General features: G+C 41.9%; 1 protein-coding gene across 1 annotated transcript in view; it reads left to right on the top strand.

The window, feature by feature from the left end:
• Nucleotides 1–23,408, top strand: part of man1a1 (mannosidase, alpha, class 1A, member 1) — a 125,414-nt gene that overhangs the window by 8,246 nt on the left and 93,760 nt on the right. The window contains exon 2 of the mRNA XM_072686323.1: nucleotides 19,049–19,145. Coding sequence (XP_072542424.1) covers nucleotides 19,049–19,145 — 97 coding nt within the window. The remainder of the gene's footprint in view (nucleotides 1–19,048; nucleotides 19,146–23,408) is intronic.

Below are 23,408 nucleotides of genomic sequence, written 5' to 3'. Positions count from 1 at the left end.
TCAATTTGGCGCGTTTGTGTTGGTCCATTTATCAAGAGTTTGAGAAGTCCCCGAGCTTTAGACGAGGCCTCAATATTAGACTTTTTCCCACTAATGGATAAAACCTTGAATAACAACTCTTAGAGTCTCAGGTTGTTGAGCTTGAGTATTCACAGAGGCTGTTTAGGCCTTGATTCAGGCCTTCCCTGGCAAATCCGCCAGAAGTTTTATTGTTTATTATTAGACTCCTACATTACTTAGAAGCACAATGATCCATTGATTTGCTGCCTAATTCATCTCATGCTAAAGCAGCACTGGTGCAGTCAGAGATTTATTTGAAAATCAGTAGCACAGAGAGACGCTCCTTGATTTACGCTGTGGCTGCTTTTTCTGGAAGCGGTATAATGATTCAGTCTGTTCCTAATGGCCTGCTCACTTTCTCTATTCACATTAGAATAGTGGTTCTCAACCAGGGTCCTGGACATCCCGTGTGTGTGCGTGTCTGTGTGTGCGTGTCTGTGTGTGCGCATATTATTGTTGGTTTCCATAGCAACGATGCGAGTATTCTAAACGTAGCTAACCGGTTGCATTATGAACTTTGGTATTGATGTGTACCATCACCTAAATAGCTACTTTGTTATCTAGCTGGCTAACAGGCTCTTTTTGGCATTGTTTAGAGACTGGCTTTAAGTTTAGCAGCTGAAGCAGTCGCTGTACAACTACAACGAACCCAGTGGTGGTGTAGTTGATCAGAGTTGATTCAGGATTTGTGTGGGTTGTCCCCACCCCCAACCCCCTGGTATGGTACCCACTGTGACTTGCACAGAAATATCTCTGTATATAATAATGGCAGTACACTGTGCATGGCCACACATTTGAAGCAACATCACTCTGGTGCATCAGTGAAGTTCTTTTGCTGATCTAAAAATGATCCAATTTGTGAGTCAAGCAGTGATCCCATCTGAACTGTGAGTTTAGCGATCCGTTACACTACACTACAGTAAATATGTGTATGCTAAATGTCTGATCAACACTTTAACTGTGTTCTGTGTATGTGTTCCAGCTAGAGTATGTGAACAAGTTGGATTAGGCTTGATTCCACATACAAAAATGACTTTAATCTGATCACTGTGTATGTGGATAGGCCTCCAGGACCAGGGTTGGAAAGCACCACAGTCCATTGTTGTACCAAGTGAGCTTTACTAATTTACTACGAGTTTCTACATAAGGAAAGCCGTTTATTTGACCTAAATTCATTTTAAAGGTGTTTCAATTCACGTGTTTAAAGGTGTGCAGTCATTGTATCAGCATCTCATGTGTTATTCACATAGATAAGTGTAATGGATACCATAAATGAACCAAATGGGATGATTTATTAAGCTTGTGTTGGAATTGAATAACCTCCATAACTTTTGTGCCCTGTTGTCCCTGTTGGTTCTCGTGCACACACTGATTCTCCTCAAGTTTGATGTAACCGTCTTGGATGTATTATATTTTGGAATGATAGAGCTGTGAATTAGTCTCTTTCAGACAACTCTGTACTTGGACATTAAACAAGTGCACAAAGTAATTCTGCTTAGTTACATTATCAATGTTTTTGACTGAGAATGGCACTCCGGAGTCTGCTATTGCTAGCCTTACCTATGCATTTTAGCTCGCGGCCCCTCTCTCCTACTTTTTCTTTCTCTCGCTTGCTCTCATGCGTGTATGTGTGCCAGTAAAGAATATTGATTATTGAGTGCATTGATTTGCGAGGGCTGTACATTCTTTGTAGTTATTCTTTTAGAATCAGATTGGATCTACGCTTGTATATCAGTCCGGCTGTGTAGTCAATTGCTGAACTGATATTTGTAATGTGAATTATTGTTGTGTTTTTGCTGGACCGCGTAAAGGGCCTAATATTAAAAACAAGTAAATATGTGGGCTACATCTAAGACAGTGTGCAAGGCTTAGGACATTTTAAACGGGCAGCACTACATGAAATGGTCCGTGAAACATAATATATGTAATATATTGTAAATGAGGAGAATATTTTGGGGGGACTTTTAGTCCCATTGTTGAATTACCATTGACTATTCTGTGCAACCAATGGCAATCTGGCAAAATTAGACTTGCCTAATTTGTAATTAATATGAGCTATGAGCTGAGAAAGTAGGGTATTGTGCTCAAACTACAAGCACTCTGCTACTCCACAGGACAAAATGCACAACTATCAACAGTTGTATTTCTTTTTGGCTTAGTAATTCCAAATTGTTCACTTGCTATTTTATTTGCGGCTGAAAAGTTTTCAAAGGCAATGGTGGCCTTATGGCACTCAATGGCCCACAGCCACCACGCCACTCTCATTTAGAGTTTCAGGCAAATGGCTGTAACTTTACTCGGCCCCCCGTGTTCAGCTGTGGGACCGGGCGGTCTCTGGAGAGCCAGCGCTTGGCAGCAGATCAATGAAACAGTGTCCTAGAGAGAGTGTGTATGGACAGTCAGCCAAGCTGGACGTGGCCCTCGTGCCAGCGAGGCACATGCCCCCCTCTTGAGCTGCACCTGTTCTCCAGGCGCCTATCCACAGGTGTTTCCTGAGCTGCACTGAGGGTGGAGAGTGGCTCTGTATCCGTTTCATCACTGCCTTTGTCGCTCTGTAATCTCCCTCACCCAGAGAATTCGCACTTTCACAATGGGCATGCAGACACACACATTCATGCAGAAACTGCACAATCTTGAAACGAGCTAGGAAAAAAGTCAGTTACTGATTATACAACGAGCACCCTAACCGCTGCATCTTTACAGAGGAGACCTTGATGGCTCATTGAGGGGCTTTTGGTGAAAAAATTAATAGGCGAAAAATGTCAGTCCACCACTGATTAGTCGTGGGAGTGGGTACACTGATGTTAAAATGACTGCTGAAATAACATTGGCTCGTGAGATGTATTCTGCCATACCCTTCGTTCTTTGATCAACCCAAAAATAGCATACCTCAATCTGTTGCACTCCAGAGACACAATCAGCTAGAGCTGCTAAAAAAATTCTTTAAAATTCTGCTCAGGTGTATTTTAGGCAGGCAGGCGTCTTGCATTGTGCTTGTTAGTGATGGGCAATATGACGTCAAAAAATGTGTCCTGAATAGTGGAATAGATTATATAAGAGTTTAGTTGTTGCTTTAGTGCCGCAGACTGGACAGGGCAGAGTCATGTGGAAGTATGTTTTTACATACTACTAATTAAATACTACTAATAAAAACGAATTAATTTATTGTCAATTAATTGTCCAGCTCGAATACTGGTGCATATATTATATTGGGTTATTCTTTTCACTCAATCATTGAGGTCTTTTGGACAGAACAGAATTGAACATAACTTCTCACAAGATAACAGGTGTGTGTGTGTGTGTGTGTGTGTGTGTGTGTGTGTGTGTGTGTGTGTGTGTGTGTGTCAGTCAGTCAGTCAGTCAACATGGCGTCTGTAAATGGATCAATACTTACCTTTTAACAAAATGAGCCCAACAAGACGAAAAATCTTTTGTGTGCTGTGTGATGGTAATCTGACCTTCACATTCGAGTGTTTTGGTGTGTCCTAATTCACAGGAATAGAAGCCTGGTCTTGTATGACTGTATATAACTGCCAGGCAGTGTTGCAAAGAAAAAAAATTGCCAATCTAATGAGCGGACTTGCCTATAAGGACTTTGGTTATACTAGGTTGTGTAGGTGAAGTCCAATTAACCATAATGCATTTTCTTCCTACACCAAGGAAGCCCCTTGCCAATAAATCCTGGTCAGTGGCAGGCCCTTTAGATCACTTCTAAAACCAAGTCAAGTGGTACTGGAATATGCAATAAACACCAAATTTCTGATCTGCCCCAAGAAATGTTTAATAATATACCCACAGGTCTACGAACATTTAAGTCTAATATTTGGTGATTCATTTATTGCACTCTAGAGGAGCTGAATGTTTAGATTGAACTATTGCCCTTTACTTATTATCTCCCTATTACATTACTATTACTCTGTAATCCTGATCCAAAGAAATAAAGGCTAAACTAAACCTTAGGTGGGGATACCTGTACGGTGTCATTGGACCGAGGAAAACAAGACGGCTAATGTTCCCGTCAGGAGTATCTTCTTGCAGTAGTGTAACATTGCTGAGTGTCTTGAGTTTCCTCAAGGTTGTATAATGTGTTTTTGTTAGGCTTTGTTTGAACTGTAATGAGCAAACATTGGTGGATCAAACCACGATCATGATGCATAACCATGCTGAAAAGCCTCTTTATGAGCGACCACACACTTGTAAGGTCCGTGGCACCTGTTATCCAACTCCAATCCCAGGAAATGGAGACTCCAGCACAGTTTGTTCGTGTGATCATATTGGATGATGGCCGCGGCCTGGGCTCTGATCCACCTCGTGGAGGTTAAAGTCCTCCTCTGTTGTCTCTGTCAGTCAGCAAGGTTTCTCTTCATTAGACCTGTGGAGATTCCTTCCCTGCTCTCATTAGGTCCACACTGCCGTAATGTGACATTAAAGGATTCCTGTAAAGGATGTAATCTCTTACCCCAGGAGCTCATCCTCCCCTCTTGCAGATAATTGATTTCTGAAAGTGCTGCGGGTTACCTAAATGACGCCATTACACAGTTTCATCTCGACCCAATTCTGAAACTACTTTGCATGGTGGTGATTTTAGTCAAAACTAAGCAAACCGTTTAAGCAGTGGAATAGCTAGTGCAAGAAAGGGTGATGTCGTCGAAGTAAGTCACATTTGTGTTTGTAAAAGAGATGTATGTGTGTGAAGAACTTCAGATGAAATAGTGCTTGACCAGTTTGCAGAGAAAATGGAACCCCTGACTACTAAACACTAGGGTTGGCCAGTATCTAGTTACTGATTTATTATTGCTGTGGAATGCCAGGGCAATAAATCAATAGTGTTCCTATTTTGTGATGCACAACATAGCTATATTTTTTGATAGAATGTTCGATAGTTTCACTTAATATGCAAACCGCTAGAAAACCCCAAATACGCAAATTTGCTTTCATCAACAGTGTACACCCGCCTTGCCATATAAACAGCTCATTATTTCCCTGATAATGAAGCCAATCATTGTACAGGTATAGGGAGGGGCGTAGTGCAAGCTGTACATTATTGTAAAAGCGGAAAACGATCAAATAAAAAGTTCCGTTTGTTCACAGGGTGACTAACTTAAGACTGCATACAGTGTGCATTTAGTTGGTCATTTTAATAATTATTAAGATAAGACAACATAAGATAATCCTTTATGTAAATTCTCAGTGTCACAGCAGAAAGGGATAGCAAGACACTCAGTTACAAAAAAACGTAGATAAATAATTTACACTATATACACAATATCAAAAAGAAGAAGTAAAAAAGCAATAGCAATATTATTTACAGATTATTGCAAATGACCGTCAGTCTGACCATTACAAAAGTTAAACTGCTCTAAACCAGGAGCGAGAAAAGCTGGTTAGCTATGGATCAGTTAGAGGGATGACTGTCTGCCCAGTGCAGCTGCTATTAACAAATTGACCTGAGTTTAGATGATAACTGTCTGAGTGAGAGAAGTTGAGCGACTGGTGTTGAGAGGATCAGAAAGGTGTAATGAGAGACCGGCTCTGCTGCGTCTGGGCTGGCAGCTGGTTATCCAGGCTTAGATGAGTTGGCTATCAGGCTGAACACCACAGCACAGACAGCGGTTCAGCTAACCAGGCTACAATCACACACATTTAGTAGACTCGTTTATCCAGGTTTGCTTGGGTTTTCTCTCTTAATCGAACTTAGCATGTTGCTGAACTGGCAACTACAGACAAGATCTGGTAGAACACAAGCACTTTTCCTTTTGGGTAAACGGCACTTTTTCTTCTTGAGAGGAGAAAAAAAAAAAAAAAAAACTCAAGCTCAGCTCATGCTCACAAGCGTGTTAGAATCACCAAAAATATGACTGTCCAGTTACTTAGACTATACTGTATCTGCCCCAGGGCCTTTTGAAGATTTGCATCCTCTGAATGGCCTAGTGTGCCTCGTTTGGGGGATGGGGCTGAGATGAGATGTACAGTGCACCAGTTTTATTTGCATTTATTTTACATTGTCATAAAAATAAAATCACACAAAGTTATCATTTACTTTCTGTGTATAAGCTCTGGACGTTTATGATTGCTACCCATTTTAGAAACAAGACTTGCTAATAATATGCTAATATTTCAGTGTTGCCTTTTTTAATAAACACTGAAAGGGAAATAAAAGGCCATAAACAGAGCTGCTGAAGCTAGTTAAAGCATGTGGAAGTTCTTCAGTCCTGCATCTGCACTAAGACAAAGAGAGAAGTGGTGAGGCATTACAAATGACTGCAAACATCACAGCCTTTGCACCAACCACGATCTGCCACCACAAGGTATTGATTGCATTGGGGCTTGCTTTGGCCACTTGACAGGTCATGTTTGATTTGTGCTTTTTCGAATTACAGCAAGCTCTGTTACTTCATGCCTCGACACGAGTGCTCTTGTAAACAGCACAGATTGCAGGATGCCTCTGTTCCCTACGCCAACACACTGTCAGTTTGGAATTCTGCAGACTATTCTGAGGAAAGTGCTGAGGGAAAGCCCTGTCAGGTATCCGGTTTACTGACTATATACTAGTCGTGGTGCTCTCGGAGGAAAATGACCTATTTTTTCTATTTTTGTTTCTTTTCCCTGATCTTTTTTTTATTATTATTTTTTAAAAATTATTATTGTTTTTGGTCCCTACCCCTTAAATATTTTTTTCACCTAGGTGTGTGTGTGTGTGTACTATATTGTTTGTTTGCATGATAATATTGAAACCTTATTGATCACTGTTAAATTATATTTAAAATATTTATACAAATTCAGAAAAGCAATAATTTTATAAATTATTATTTGTTATGAATCATTGCATTCATGTGAAAACCTTGTATCTTCATATTTGTCATTTTCCACTTTTTTTTTTTTCCTCCCCAGGATTTATTCCTTTTTTTGATGTATGGTGTAGATTTACATACGCTATATGGACAAAAGTGAACATGTTTAGGAATCCCAGCAACTAAACCGTATCGTATGTGGTGTGGGGTGTACGGAACATGTAGTGTGGAGTGTGATGGAGGATAATTTTGAATTGGACTTCAACAACTCATTGAACAACATGGAATTAACCTTCCATATGAGGAGTGTAGTTTACTTGAGCCAGTGCAGGTTTAAGTTTCATACTGAAAGCTAACATTCTTGCCTTTCCTGTACAATGAAAGCTGTAGTGCTGACATTGCAGTTATGGACAACAGGACAATACGGGCTGTCATTTCTTTGTGGGTGTTCTGCCCTTCATAGAGAATTGATGAGACAGAACAGGAACAAAGGAAAATTCCTGTTTTCATTCTCTCCATTCTTCTCTTTCCTAATGATTGTGGTTTATTAATGCGGTCATTGCAGTTCTTTTGAGTTGAATACATTTACAATCATGTTTGAAGAGTGGAAGCGCGCTTGCTGGTGTGGTACTGCAGTTCATCCAACAATAAAGGCAGAGCAGAGCCTCTTTTATTCAGTAATATAAATTAAAGTAGTGCCCGGAAAGCTACAGTTCCACATGCTTTTTTTGTTTTGCGAGTGTGGACATGCAGCTCACAGAAAACTCTGGGAGCAGATTTAAATGAGGACAAGGACATGTGCGTATGAATGGGTATGGGTCACCCAAGGGTATGTTGGGGAAGTCTGTGTTTCCTGAAAAGCTCAGTCAAAAGTCACAAAACCTTTTTTTTATATAAATGTGCTTCCTGTTTTTCCCTCTGTTGTGCCCAGATAATCAAAAATGAAGACATGCCGTTTGATTTGACCTTCGACTTTGTGTGATTGTTTTATTTATGTCTTATTACAACAAAAAATAGAATTTTATTTTTAATGCAGGCTGTGTTTGCGTTGCATTTTTGTGTAAATGTATATATTTTTCTTATTTTCCATCAAACCAGTCTCTTTCAGGCCATCCTATGAATCCCAGTAATTACGTCCCTTGTTAACATGCAGGTCAGATTCTACTTGGTTTAAATGCTCCACCTTTTTTTTTTTTTTTTCCTGCGAATAATTGCTCGTTTTCAGCGAGAAGCCTACATCTGGGGAGCGATTGGGAGGGAGGAAGCATTTTCACCACTTAGATCAGAAACCTGAATACATCACTTCAGACAAGGAGTTCAGACACATCATTAAGAATGATATGAAGCAGGCCCTTTTCACTGTAAGTATGGAGAGAGGCCTGTGCTCCTCAAATGAACACACTCACACAGCAAAACACGCACTCACTCTTCATATCTGGTACACATAAACCAGTCACCTCCTGAGAGGCGAGTTGCAGTGCATTTCAGGAGAATGTGCACTCATTAAAAAGCCACATTTCAGCTCCGTCACTCTGCAGTGCTTATTTCTTTCAGTTACTAGTCTCGGGATAAAAGCCTCTCGTAATGTTTTTGTGCTATTCGTTATCTCATTGTCGCCGTCTGAAGTGCTAAGGGTCGCCGATCTGGCACAATCCAGCCTCGTGCTCTAGCAAAGGCTCTTAAAGTCATTCAAAGTAGGATACCGATGCCTACTTCCTAGGCACTGAATGGACAAAAGAGGGTTGGTACTTTTCATGGAAAAACTTGCAAATCAGTATTACAAAGAAATAAACTAAATTACCCAGTGAAATGAGAGGGGTTGGTGAATTGGTGAGGATCATCATAGTTTAGTTTTGGCTGAAACAAGATTTTGCAGGTTATGAAATGATCTATTTAAATTTTAAACTGTCGTTGATTCACTCCTCAGTCTCTCCTGTGTCCTCTCTTGTTGAAACCACTGTAAATCAGTGTCAATCTGGATGCAGCTATAGAAATTGGGAAGGGGCTTATGGTATGCACACCCCCAGACTCTAATGAGTGTTTGTTTACTGTTAGGTGGGGGTTCTACTGGATCTTTTAATTAACCTTTTAATTAAACCAACTTGTGATGTATAGAGTCATTCTTAACGTTTAACGTTCTTGACCTCAGAAAATTACTGTTTATTTACAGTATGATAATATTACCATTACCATATGAACACATGCAGAAACTCCTCCTTAAATTTGCTGTATGGAAATATTATAGACACAAATAGACACAAACTCTGTTTTCAGTGTTTTTGAGGTACTGATAATACGATATCAAGACATATCCCACATTAATAATAGTACATTGTCCTGTTTTCCACCCCTTTGCAGCGTTTTTCATTTGTCATTTTGAGAAGTGTTCCACCAACCTGTTTTTCAAATCCCATGTGCTCTTTGACGGTCACACTTCACTCCTAAGTTTTGTGTGTCTTGGCTCCTAGGGGAGGTCCTAGGCAAATTGTCTTTCTTCCTTTTCCCTGCTGTTCCTGAACAGACGTCCAGCGTCACTGTGGCAGATGAGTAATATGTAATGTGAGCTTGGCCGCTCTTACTGCTCTACTGCTCCACGGCGAGATATTTGCATGTGGCTGCAGGTGTTACAAACCATGGTGGTGGTGGCCAGCTCCGAACCTGCCACTTTCTGTCCCCCCCCCATTAAAGACTGTTAGATTTATGTTCTTTACTCTCAAATGTTGTAATGTAAACGTAATGAAGGTCAGTCACTAGTTTAGCTACATATTACAATCAGCCTATTAGCCTTTGCCACACATTTTAAAATGACGCCGTTGATCTGTCCAGGTTCTGAGATTATTTATTTCATTCATTTTGTCACATAGTACTACTGATTTCTAACAGTTGAAAGTCTAGATTTGATACAATAAACGAGCACTCAGATTTAAAGACAGGTCTACTTAATTTGGCTAAAAGGCTTTATGATTATTGTATGAAGTCCTTATGCGTCATGTTCAATGTGTTGAATCTGACCCAACAAAATGTTCAGTAGTGTTTTAGGGCTTATTTCAGCTCTGCAGAGGAGAAGATGAAGCTTTATTGCAGAGACTTATTTTTAGATTAAAATTAATAAAATGTAAAGATTTTAGTGCATTTGTCCAGCATTCTGCTGTTCTGGAGTTCAATAGACAGCAAATAGTGATTGAAGTAGTAAATGCATACTATTAATTAATTAATATTTAGAGTATCTGCCAATACCCTTTCTAAATGATGGCTTTAAAAAGAGATATTTATAATTGAAGCTCTTCACTTAAGATGCTCTGACTTCTCAAACACGCGGCTAACAACATGCTAGCTGATCCGATTCATTCTTTTTTTTTTTTTTCTGTTATCCGATCGGTCATGTTCTACTGATATTGACCTAGTTGCAATACCCATCCATACAGATCTACCATTTACAGTTTAAAGGTTGAACAGATTGGAATGTGGTCTTGGACACAATTTATTTATATTTGTGGTTCATCAAAAAGTGGATCTTTAGGGAAACAAACAAAATGCAGAAATTGGGCTCTTAAACACATTTACACGCTCACAGCAGTTGAATATAGTTGCTTGGCTGACTCACAAAAAAAAAAAAAAAAAGAAGTTAGAGGTCAGAAATAAAAATAACCTGTCCGATTACTGACTGTGCCCTGACCCTCGTCTGGCACTGGGGTATGAGGTGGAGAGATTTAAGGGGTTTAGCTCTAAGGATGAGAAGATTTAAAGCCAAAGGACAGCGCAGTGTTGCAGAGGTGGAAGAGGATCTCTACATTCGACAGTTTGAGAGTTCTGATATGGCTACACATTCATACTTGCTAGTTAATGTAGCCAGCCTGTGGTTGAGCAGCATGTTTGGCCTGTCCTTCTGCTGTAATGCCTGTTTTTTAATCTTCTACCTGACAAGTTTATGCCTCTGTATTTCAGGAGACTCCCTCATTTAGCAAACTGCACATTTGAACAGACCTTATGAAAATAATCCAGTGTGGCGAAGGAGATTAGATTTTTATGGTAAACTAAATCTGCATAATGTACTCTGTGATTGCGAGAGCACCTTGATGAAGATAGATGCCCGAGTGCCACATGGCAAAATGAAAGGAAATCCATCTTCCTGCCATTCTCGCATCACGGCTGCCTCCTGCCACAGCCTCCTCAGAGCACATTTCCTTTTCTCCACAGTCATGGCTGAGTGTCTGTCTCCTCAGTGGTTGGAGTTTTGCACTCATCTGCACTTGCGGTCAGGGTGTCTGAGGCAGTATGTGCTCTATAAGCATCCCCCAGCAGGCTCTGTGTCTCTCTCTCTTCAGTGTGTGCGATATTTAAGAACGTTAACAAGGCTCACTGCAGTATTGATTCAACCAGACATGTTTACACACAGGCGTCCTGCGAACCCAAGCTGCCTTTGTAGCACATGGATCACTGCCTGAAGGACTGCAGGCTGGTTTTGCATCCACAGTAACATGAGAATGTTTCTTTGGATGCAAAACACTGCTCTTGTTTTTGTCCAGCCTTTAAGCTGCTGTGGCACTGCAAATTTGGCATTTGCATTCCTTATGAAATTGGCATGTCCAAGGTGGGACCGGACGTGGAGTAGAATCGGCCATTTTTACATGTCTATTGACATCATGTCACCGACTTAATGTTATCATTTTTTCGGACCTCATTAATGAGCCATCATTAATGAATTAAGTAATTTTAGTATTATGAAGAGATGCTTACAGGCATGTCTGCTCAATAGGCAATAGGCAAGTCATCTGCCATCTTTGGTGGGCAGTTATTTCCAGTCATAAGGCTTCTATCTCTGTGAATGGGGAGAGACAAAAATACTGGAAACCGAAAGTCAAATTACTGTATCAAAAACATATTTTAAATGCAGTTATTCAGTTTGTTCTAGCAGATCTCCACATGATTGCCCATTTTGTTATAGGGTGGGACTTGCATCTGTAAACCCTTGCCATGTTGAGTGTTACGAGAACTCCCATTCATATTTCAACCAGTGGCTGGTCTCATCACTTGTAACAACTACCCAATCACACAGTTTACACTATTAATATAAAAATGATTGTGCTGGGTCTGGAAGTTGATCTTGGAGTGAATTTCATCTTAAACTGCCCACAGTTCTTCCTGTCAAATACCACCCAGACATGTTTTATTGTGATAACTTCCATGTTGGCTCCTGATGAAATTTTTTTACAAATTGCATCAAGTGAATGACTCAGCCGCCTCATTTCAATGCAACTTTTAAATTCAGGTTTAATTCAGTAGCTAAAACCAGTCAGGGGTTACATTTCATGACCATCAGACTAGGGAACAAGGTGAAAATGTGTGTTGATGTGAATGATGTATGTTTTTTTTTTTTTTTTTTTTTTTTCCCCCACATTGGAGCTTCCTAGCACTACATCATACTGACTAGAGCTCTGCTACGCATGGGCAGTGAGTTTAAGTCCATATTCACATGCTTTACTGCAGAAAACGGTGAGTTTTCATATCTATCTCTTCCCACCTCTCAGCCAGGCCTAGACTGAATAGACGCAAATCATTCGAAGACCCGCTCACACTGAAGTCGAACGTAGCTGATCAGCTGGCTCCCATTATGTACATCATTACATTTTTACGCTGAGCGGAGAAAATAAAACCAAATGATCCGACAACTGATTTGGCGCAGCCCTTTGAATCAGGGTCAGAGGTAAAGAGATTTAACAGGTTAGCGCTCGGGATGAGCAGATCTGAGGAGAATGGTCAGGGGTGTGAGATGGTGCAGAAATGAAGGCAGTGAAGGGAAAATGGGCCTGAGCAGGGTGAGGGGAAAGAAACTGACAGAGTGCCAAAAAGTGATCCATAGCTGGATAAAGAGGATGGGCGTGGACGCTTTGTTTAGTGGCTGACGGAGGATGGAGAGAATTAAAGCAGACGTGCCGTCTGTTAACACATCTTGTGGTTTTAGTTTTTTTTTTTGGTGGATCTGCTTCTGCGTCTCGGTCCAGACTGGAAAGCCATCAAAGCCATTTCCTACCACTGCCAATAAGACCACAGAATCCAATTTCTGCACACTCTCTCATTCTGTCTCTTACACATGCTCTCGCGCTCGCACTCCGTCTCTGTCTGTCTCACTGTCTATCTGGCCATCTCGCGCTCTCTGGACAGTGTCTTGCCTTTTCACTCTTTCTTTCTGTCTCCCTTGCTTTGTCTCGCACTTTCAATTTTTCTTGTACTTTCTGTGTTGCTGGATTGCTCCCTATCCATCTATCTGACTGTTTCTAAAAAGGTGTATTTTGGATCTTTATTCAGACTACAGGCTCTCTCTCTGTCTTTGAGACGGAGACAGTGTCTTGCGTGCTCTCTCTCTCTGTCTCTTGGTCTCTTTCTCTGTCTCTCTCTATCTCTCGGTGTCTCTCTCGGTCTCTCTCTCGGTCTCTTGGTCTCTCTGTCTCTTGGTCTCGCTCTCTGTCTCTTCCTGTCTCTCTCTCTTTGTCTCTCGGTCTCTCTCTCGGTCTCTCTCTCGGTCTCTCTCTCGGTCTCTCTCTCGGTCTCTCTCTCTCTCTCTCTCTCTCTCTCTCTCTCTCTCTCTCCAGTTTGCCAAACTCCTCTCTACTCTCGTCTGCGATTCCAGGCAGAACCTGCACCAATTCCCTCTCTACACGGGGAACAGATTGCCCACAACAAAAGAAAGTGGAAAATGAGGGCTGCTGAGACTGAGAGATTGAAGCAGATAGAGAGTGTGACAGACACAGCTTAGAGACAATTTGTCTCCGTAGGCCTCCCTGTCATTTCATGTATTTGTGTTTGGCATTAGCTATAGAGAATGGCACATTGATTACTTCATTGAATATTGCACCGTTTCCAACAGCTACGCCTGATTTGTTTTCACACAGCCAAATGTTGGGTTTGCTTCAGTTTGCTCCGAAGCGTCTGTAAGCAGCCCCTATAGGCTTTAAAGTCGTGCTTTAGAGGATCCCGCTGTCAGTCTGCTGTTCCTCACCACCGGCCCTGCAGGAGCAGGCAGATGCTCCGGAGCCTGTTATCCCTGCACGGGCCGTCTGATCTCTATGTCAGTCCATGCAGCTGATTGTCAGGCAGCGTGTGTAAGCAGCTTCTTCCTCTAGTCTCTCAGGACGAAGCTGCACGTAAGGAGCGGAGCAAGTTTTACTGGAGAAAGGAGAGAGTAGCAGCAGCTTGTTAAGGCCTGAACCGAGAACTGTAATGTAATGTGATGTGCACTTTTAATAATCAAACAAAGCCAGACAGTTAGCAATATAAACTCATGGGCTATTTTTGATGTTCACGGCAGTCTCGGAAACCAGTTCGGATTAGTCTTACCCTTGGAGGTGGTGTAGTTAAGTGATTTTAGGCCTACCAATGAGCTCTCGGACTTTTAATCCAGTTGGAATCTGCAGTGTGCAGTAAAATTTTACTTAAAATGACCTTATGTTGTAATAGTAGTCCTATTCAAATAGACCTTGTGGAAAGGTAATAAAACACAGTGGTACTGTAATCAGCAACACCTTTTAATGATGTTCGAATTAAAATGAGAGTGAAAATGCAATATTGTAGCCTCTTGGGCTCAGTGTAACGGCGTGGCTACACCTGCCATTATATCTACTGTTTCCCTTTTACCTGATCTCTCAGTACTGTTCTAATGTGTAAATATCAATCCAATCTGATCCTGTAACCCATCTCCCCTCCCCAATCTGATCCTGTAACCCATCTCCCCTCCCCAATCTGATCCTGTAAACCATCTCCACAGGACGCCTTCAGAGGTCTTGTAAAGTCCATGCCTCAGTGGATCAGAGCTGTTTTAGCAGCACGAGGAGGATGTACAAAATGTTAGGCAGGTGGTTTTAATGGTATGGCTAATTGGCATAGTTGGCTGTGTATTTCTTTATGTGTTTTAGCAGTGTTGGAGTTGTTTGCATCTAAAAGCCTTTCATTTGCTCAGCAGAGGGTTGTCTGAGACCTTTTGTACCATGTTCCTTTTTGACCCCTTGCGCCACTGTCCCCACCGTAATCACACATGGGCCATGACCTTGTCTGCGTCTGACGTAACTGCTGCCTGCTGCCGCCTGAAAGACCGGAATCACTCAGACTGGCGACAGACACGTCTGTGATGAGATTACGGTCCGCGGATCGGAATAGGCAGGTATTAAAAATCTCTATGCGGAAGCAATTACGGGCCACGCGAAGGAGCAGCTTTGCTTCAGCCCCAAAGCTGCCTTTTGATGTCTGGTTTGTTCAGTCGTGCAGGGTTTCCTTCCCAAAGCCGCTGGACAGCTTTGTGTCCAGAGCCGTGGGCGCTGCATGCCGATTGGCTTAACCTCCGCTGAGCTTGATGCTGTAGATATCATTCGGCAGGGAAAGGCAGCGCTTCTTTGTATTGCTAACATCCTCCTGGTGCTGAGTGAGAATCAATATGGTGGTGTGTTTACCTCCTACTTTTATCAGCCCACTCTGAGCTGGGGCTGCACAATGTTTGAGGGGGCCAGCTGTTTGATTTGGATTGCTTGATCTTGTGATGCAATTCGTAATATATTAAAAATGCACTGGTGAATCAGTAATGTGAGAAGATTAGAGTGGCCTGCATTTGTTTAATAGGAATATGACTTTTTAGATTTGTATATTTTAGTATGTATAAGTTAACTGATCAGGAAGCCTACATAATCTTATATGGACCCCCTGTTCCCAGTAAGTGAGCTCCCACAGTGCCCTGTGGCTATCCTAAACCTGGGGAATGAGCTCATTTGGACATGTACTAAATAGACACAGACGTTTAACACTTCAGACACATCATAACTTAAAAATGGCCAGCCTTGTTTTTAAATACCATGAAAAATGCTTGCTCAATTTGGCTAGATCAGGATGCTGCTTTATTTACATGTACATTTACTCTTATCCAGAGCAACATACAAAAGTTCTTTGCTATTTACCCAAGGATAACCTAATTTGAATAGGCTAAAAATTCTAAGATGCCTCCTAAGATGCCTCCTAAGATGCCTCCTAAGATGCCTCCTAAGATGCCTCCTAAGATGCCTCCTAAGATGCCTCCTAAGATGCCTCCAATGAATCGAGTCACTACACCCCTACTTCTATGATATCAGTATTGCCAAAGGCCGCAATCGCTGTTTTAAAAATGACCTTCTCAATAAATCAGCTGTGATTAGATGTCAGTTGACTTGATGATGATGCATATTTTAAAATCTCCTACTGCTCTCACACTCTGATTACTCAATTTATCAAAATCTTTAGTCAATGACTTGATTACTAGTAATCAGTAGTGACTGCCCTAATCCATAGTGACTGCTGTTGCTCGATTGCGTGCTTGATGCCTAAGAGCAACAGAAAGGCTGATCTGGAACCGTGTCTCAACCTTCTCACAACACGCAGAAGAAAGCATGATTGTGTAAAAGGGACTCATTGATCCCCGTATTGACTAGGGCAGTATTGCGATAGTGATTGACCAGTGATCTATATTGTGCAGCCGTACTCTGTGCTTATTTACTTCAACTGCAGCAATAAGCAGACCTGACTTTGAAACCTTCAGCTCCACTAGAAGTAACTGAATGTTTGAAGTTTGTGTTCTCTCAGTAGTTCAATTCTGGACCTCATTTTCTGCCCTTAAGTTCCTTTTCTTTCTTTCTCCCCCCCCCCCCCCCCTCGCTCCCCTACTTTAGAGGAGTGTGTTTGGAGTTGAGCGAGGGCCGCTTGAAAGCAGGGGCAGGCCCTTGATTAGGCCGCAATGTGAGTTAGGCTAGCAGTCGATAAACTGATCTAATTTCAGCTCAGCCAGTCGGCTGGTTTTCGAAGCCCATGCTGCGCAGCAAATGACTTCACATAGACAGAGGCAGTGGGGGGCCTCGTGGAGTGATGTGTGAAGAGCTTTTCTCTTAAGTGCTGTGGGCGGATCTCCAGAGGAACAGTAAGTCAGTTTGCTTTGGCCTACAAGCACATGACCTTGGAGAACAAGGAGCTGGAATGGAAATCTCAAGCCCTTCTCTGTTTTCCTGTCAGACTGAGGTTCAGGGTATCGCTGGATGTTCTGCCAGGTGCGTAATGATCATCCTCCCACTGCAAAGGCTGAAGGGGCAAGAGTGCCGCCTCCTTCCCCTCTACTCCACAAGGACTTGCATCATTAGTTTACACCTTATTTTTTTCTGCTTTGTAAAAGGAAGCACATATACTAAGGATTAAAAATACATTTTATTCATGTTTTTGGACCTTGCGTCGGTCTTGTGATCCTGAAGTCCATGTTTACTTTGAATGCTGATTCACTACCTTCACATCTCACACCTTCACACCTTATTTATTTTTCTATTCCTCCAAGACCTTTCAAGTCATTATTGTATGTATGGTGGCCCACACTTCAGTTTAGACATGGGGTAGTCCAGTTGCTTAAGGAAGGGGAAGTCATAGTTTTAAAAGAAGTGGAAAAAACACAAGATTCTCAGAATAGATCTGTAAATCAAAAGATACAGAAAAGGAACCCCTACCAATTGTGCAAGACCAACAGTGTTTCTGCTAGACCAACCAAACTATCCTCCCCATTAAATAAACAGCAAGCTTTTAGTATCAGATCTGAAAACGTCTATGGGTGTTTGTTTCTCCTTCCACTGGGAAGAACAATGTGGAGCTGATTAAGTAGATCTTCTAGAGAAGCAAACTTGAAAGAAGCACATTTGGACCTGGAACACTGAAACAGGACATCTGAGATTTCATGATTCCAGTGCGATGGACTGATTAGTCCAAATTTGAGAATTCTGAAAGAAACCGAAGCAATGTTTACTGCCAATAACGAAGACTCCCCGAATCTTGTCTACAACCGTCAGTCAAAGCAAGGTGGATAACTTCTTAAAGCTGCATAACTACAAATACAAAAGAAAACAGCCTGTAATGCCTTACGTTTAATTGAAAAGAAATTCTCAGTAGAGCAGTGATCATGACCCCAAGCTAACTCGGGCATGCTACACAAAGAAGCTGCTTCGGCTGCTGTTCTTAGAAGAATAGACTGAACAACCCAATTTCCAGACCATGACATCACTGAATGTGTTTGGTATGACTCAGACTTCTAGAACTAAACTTTTGAAGGGTGGAACATGTGCCTGTGGCTGTAAGGTTGTTGGGGCTTCTGTGTAGTTTCGGGTAAGTGTGTTCTCTAGGTCTTTATCTGATGCTGACAAATTAAATAACTTGCTGTTGTGACTGGGAAGTAAATGAAAGAAAGGGTGATCTCTGGCTTGCACGGTACTGTACGCAACTCCACTGGATACTAGTTGCGGAATCACTGTTATTACTCATAAGCTCATAGGGTTGGGTCACTGGTGATTTCCTTAAGGCTGCTCAGTGGTGTCTTCATTTAGTGTGTGTGTGTGTGTGTAAGTGTAATACGTGTAATAAGTGTAATGTGTATCTGAACATCTGGAGTCCCTCCCTGGTGCTGGGAACAGAGGACTTTATCCACTAATCTCTGTTCAGGGCTTCTCAGCTATGATTCAGTTGATGTTTAGCAGGATTAAATGCTTGAATAGCAGAACGGAACAGAGAGTTTCTAGGAGCGGTAGATAATGGCTGCAATAAGTTGGAGCTGTTTTTGTAATTTGCTTAAAAACGAAGCAAACTAAGGAGACCTTGCCCCTGGGGATTACATGGCTGTTTGAACCTGAAGCCCAAAAACAGTGGGTGTTTGGAGTGTTCTTGAAAGGCTCCTCAATGGGATTAATTTAGACTGACTAACTGCACCTTACATCTTCTGTTTGTGGAATCCTGTTGGGCTGAAGCCCTGCTGTGCTAACCTCCGAATGTCTTCCCAGTCTGGCGCTTAAATTATTGCATTAATTTGTATAAACACTTTATGGCATTGTGCAGAATTTCCAAACTCTCAACTAGACAATAGCAATATGCTGTCATGTTTTAGTAGATTTAACTTTGTTAAGAAAAAAACATTGATGATAATTCATGTTTCTAAGTCTTCTACTTGTCTCTGAATAGAAAGAAATAGAGGCAGATGGACTTTTTTATATAAATTGGGTTGGGGTTTTTCCTTGTTTTCATTGTTCGATCCTTTTTTGTTCCTCTCAATTATTCTATTTGTCAAAGTAATTATGGTACAATACACAACAACTAATATATAATTAATAATGACAGCCCTTAACATTATTGACGTGCATGTCTCCCTCTGACTTTCTCCTCAGATGATGCAGTTTGCTTGGGACAATTACAAGCGTTATGCCTGGGGCTCCAATGAGCTGCGGCCTGTCTCCAAGCAAGGCCACTCCAGCAATCTGTTTGGTGAGTATCTGTGCAGCTTTTCTTTCTGCCCACAAGACTGTTATTCATTTCCCCGCAGCAGCCCTTAGTCTTATTCCTTAGACCAGCGGCAAATGGGTACACGGCCAAAGCTGCTGATCAATATTACTTTGGTGGCATGAGTCTCCACCCTGCTAGAGTCAGTCCTGAAACATCTGAACACAACCCTGCTGGATTTACCAAACCTTGACAAACCTGACCATGGTACACCTTGGTGACTACTTTCTGTGCTGATCTGACTTGAAAACTTCAAAACGTATGGGTGTGTTTTGTAGAAAACCCTTTTTGTGTTTGCAAGAGTCTAGAATGTCATATTGGGTGATGTGATTACCCTAATACCACATTCACATTCATCTAGCTCAGAAGAGATTGTTATAAATGCATCACTATTGAACTGTGCTGCTTAAATGCGAGTCTTTAGATCATCTTTAACACTTAAAAGCCTAAAACACAGCAGTTAAAGATTTACTGAGCCAGCCTTTATGACGAAACACTGAATGTTAATTCCAGGTGCTTATCATGCTTAAAAGTTTGAATTAAATCCTTTGAGGGGTGCTAAATTGTACTGTTATTAATTTGATTTATGTTTTTTTTAGTTGTATTTTTGTAAAGGTCTTTTAAAATTGTTAGTTTTAGTGTATTAAACAGTTTAAATGGATCATTCAATTCTTCTCATTTTGATTCAGTTCCATTTCATTGTATTTATATAGTGCTTTTTATAGCAAATCAGAAATCACAAAACAGCTTTCCTGAGATCTAGGTTCAAGCCTCTTTTGATGCTAATGGCAACAGTGGCGAGGAAAAACTTCCTCTGTTTGAAAGGAAGAAACCTTGAGAGGAACCAAGACTCAAAAGGGGAACCCATCCTCCTCAGGTCCACACCAGAGCTTAATAAAAATAATTGTATTAAATAAGTCATTTCTGGATGTAAATTACATTTTTATTCTATAAACTTTACATTTGTGAGGAATGAATATTGGTTTAATATATGGTGTTTTTATATTTTATTAATTTTATTAATTTTCCTTTTTTTTGTCTTGTATATATAATTGGCCTGCTTGCCCACTGATAATCAGATGAGGAGATGGCACTTTATTGATCCTGAAGGAAATTGCAGTGTCACAGTAATGTACATATTGCACATGGGAACAGACCCACAGCATTACAATAAATACAATAAAAGATACAGAAGCTATTAACACAAAATAAACAACATTACACAGGGCCGGTGTGGATAAAAGAAGCATGTACAAGAGCAGCGTCATTGCACTAATATAGATACGAGGTAGTAAGACTATAGATAAAATATGACTACTAGGAGCCACAGTGACTGTAGTAACAGCAGCAGGTCAGGTAGAAATAACAGTGCAAGACGATCTATATTGGCCCAAAACACATTTGTCGAATCCTTTTATCTTGAGGCGTCCTCAGATAACTGCGTCAGGTTTCAGCCATCTGACAAAACTGCTTCAGGTTTCAGCAAAAGCTGTCATGTCTCCGTGTGTTGGTTCAGTGCATCACTAGTATACTTCAGTTTCCATGAAACCATTCGTGTTCACGAATTTGACCCACCCCAACTGAGATGGAGACTTGCTTGTAATTTGTTTTTGCCATGTGGGAAAGCTTATCACAGCTTATCAATGTAGGTGTTATTTTTGTTGTTGATGTCGCTGTTTTTATTCACTGGCTTTTAAGTAAGAGCTACAGGGTCTACAGCCTTTTGAGGCACTTATCCTCTACCTTCTGCTTTGACTTCCCTGAGTCACTTTAGAGCATTTCTCTAGCGTTCCATCTTTTTTATGCACTCCAGATTCCTTTAGGTCATCTGCTGAATCACTTTCTCTTCCACCTCGTCTCATCAGTGTGGAAAAGGCTTTGGTCAAAGGTGAGGACAGGAAATGGACTTTATGAAACATTCATCAGGCCGCCCGAGTTTCGCCATCCGTAATAAAAAGCTCCAGACCTCCTTCATCACTCCTCCCAGCCAATCCGAGCTTAGCCACAGGACGGGCCAGGGATTTACAGCTCAAATTTGATTAACCTCCTTCATTTAGCCTGAAAGTGAAGCCAGTAATGTAGACTGACAAAGGCATTCATTCAAGTCAGACACACGCACTCAGAATGTCACAGTGGGGCCGACGACGAGCCTGGTAACAGTAACGCTATCTGCTTACATGGACACGTACACTCTTCAAAAGAATCGTTGACATCAGTTACTGGTAGCAAGGTCATGCAGGGAGTTTTCAGCAGTCTTGAGTGTTCATGGAAACCCCTTAACCTGGGGGGGGGGGTTCATCAAAGGCCATCAAGCCCTCAAAAATATAGACAGACATGCACATACACATGTACTCACAGCAGGCTGAGGATAACCTTTCTCTGTCTCCTATTAATAAAGAAATGTTGGACTTTTCATTATTAATTCATGAGCGTTTTTGGTTAATGGGACTTTGCTTTTGAATAAACCATGACCTGATGAACACTGGCTGCTTCTGCGTTTTCTCAGAGCGCAGGCCGATATCAGGATTTTCTGTGCCCCTCGGAGTTTAGCCTCTGCTCCCAATTGTGTTCCAGCGTGCTTGTTCCAAGATACCTCCCAAATGAAACACTGATCTGGGGGCAGGGACAGAACTCAACAGGCAAGACTGGTATTTTGGAACAACTACACGTCCTATAATCCTCATGTGTGCATGCCTGCAAGGATCAGGAGACTGTAGGATGTCCTGTTTCTCATTATGTCGAGCTAAAGCGTGTTTATGAACACCCTCTATCCACCCTAACTAAGCCCTTCAATGGGGGGCCACTATGAAGCAGACTCCCTATTACTCCCAAAACGGCAGCTGTAACCAGTCTGAGCGTGTAGGTTCTTTCTGAGCTGTGTGAATCATGGCAGTGAAGACAATATTTAAATGTGCCTTCGACAGCCAGAGTCAGAGCGCGCAAAATTGTTTGTGCTCTCTCTGGCCGAGTAACGTCACTCTCTCCTAATCGCTCTTAATTGATGTTAGCTGGTGTGGTGGAGCTGGGGACCCGGCGCTTTCCTCTGAGTGTGATGGCTGCCGAAGAGGCTGTATCGGTAACTGTTCAAAAAGAAGTGTTGACTGACTTTGCATGTATCGGAGGAGGCTTTAACCTCTTAGTGCCGGGAGCATTGCTCCAGCTACAAATGGGTGGGTTAATTGGCGCTACCAAATTGGGAAAGAAAAGGGGGGGAAACGACTCGCACATTAATATTAAAAACATTTCTTGGACTAGAATTCGAACAAAAATGTCCTAAAATACTTATTCATGAAAACACAGGCCTTGATTTTCCATGATCCACTGATCAGATCAGAAAACCCTGTGTTTCGGTGAGCGAGTTCAGCCGGTAATTGTGGTGTCTGTATAAAAGGAGAATAACACCGGTGTCCTCACTGAGAGGTGTATCTCTGCATTGCTCTGCACAGCTGAGTGAGAAAAGGACCTTGTGTTCTTAAGCCTGATTGTTAATTTGAAGCATCCTCAGGGACTGCTGGCACGGTATGCTGGAAACGTCAGAGGACTGGCTTGGAATAAAAAGGAACTAATGCAGAAAACCTAGCCTAGCAGACACCAGCTAACCGAGACCGCTGAAAAAGCCTTTAGTCGAGAAGCTATGCAGCACAAGCAGTCATCAGAACACATACTCTGCCTCAAACTCTCTCCCTGTCTTGCTCTCTCAAGGCTGACCAATTCCTTTTGTATTTATTTATGAATTTAGTTTCTTTTTCTTTTTTTTTGGGGGGGGGGGTAAAATTGCCTGGAGTTTAAACTAGCTGCCACCCCCGCCACCCCTCCGCGGATAAAACACGTTCTACAAGGGTGCAGGTTTTGAGTTGCTGCGCAGTGAAAAATTCATCATGCTTTTGAAAACGGAGAAGAGAGTGAGGGGAATGGAGAGGGAGAGAAACTCCAGCTCTAAGCCCCTGTGAGCTCAATTAGCAATGGGACTGCTGAAGCGTGCCTGGGCATCAGTATCTTGAGCTGCGTGTTTGCAGTAATGACCCGACAGCCACTCACGCTGGAAGCGGAGCATAGGGCGGACGGGCGGGCAAGTGAGCGAGCAGCTGGCCGGACAGGAGCTGCGTGAGGCGTGTTTGTGAAGACGTGCTTCGTTTTTCACTTAATAGCTCATCTGTCATGGTGAGCAGTGAAGACGGTTCTCGTTTGTTTGCTAGGCGTGTGTCATTCAGCGCAATCCGCTGGTAGCAGCGGACCTTGCTGTGTTCG

This window comes from Salminus brasiliensis, chromosome 1 (assembly GCF_030463535.1).
Source record: "Salminus brasiliensis chromosome 1, fSalBra1.hap2, whole genome shotgun sequence".
Classification (NCBI taxonomy): domain Eukaryota; kingdom Metazoa; phylum Chordata; class Actinopteri; order Characiformes; family Bryconidae; genus Salminus; species Salminus brasiliensis.
The sequence above is the reverse complement of the archived record's forward strand: the minus strand, read 5'-3'. Positions and strand labels throughout refer to the sequence as shown.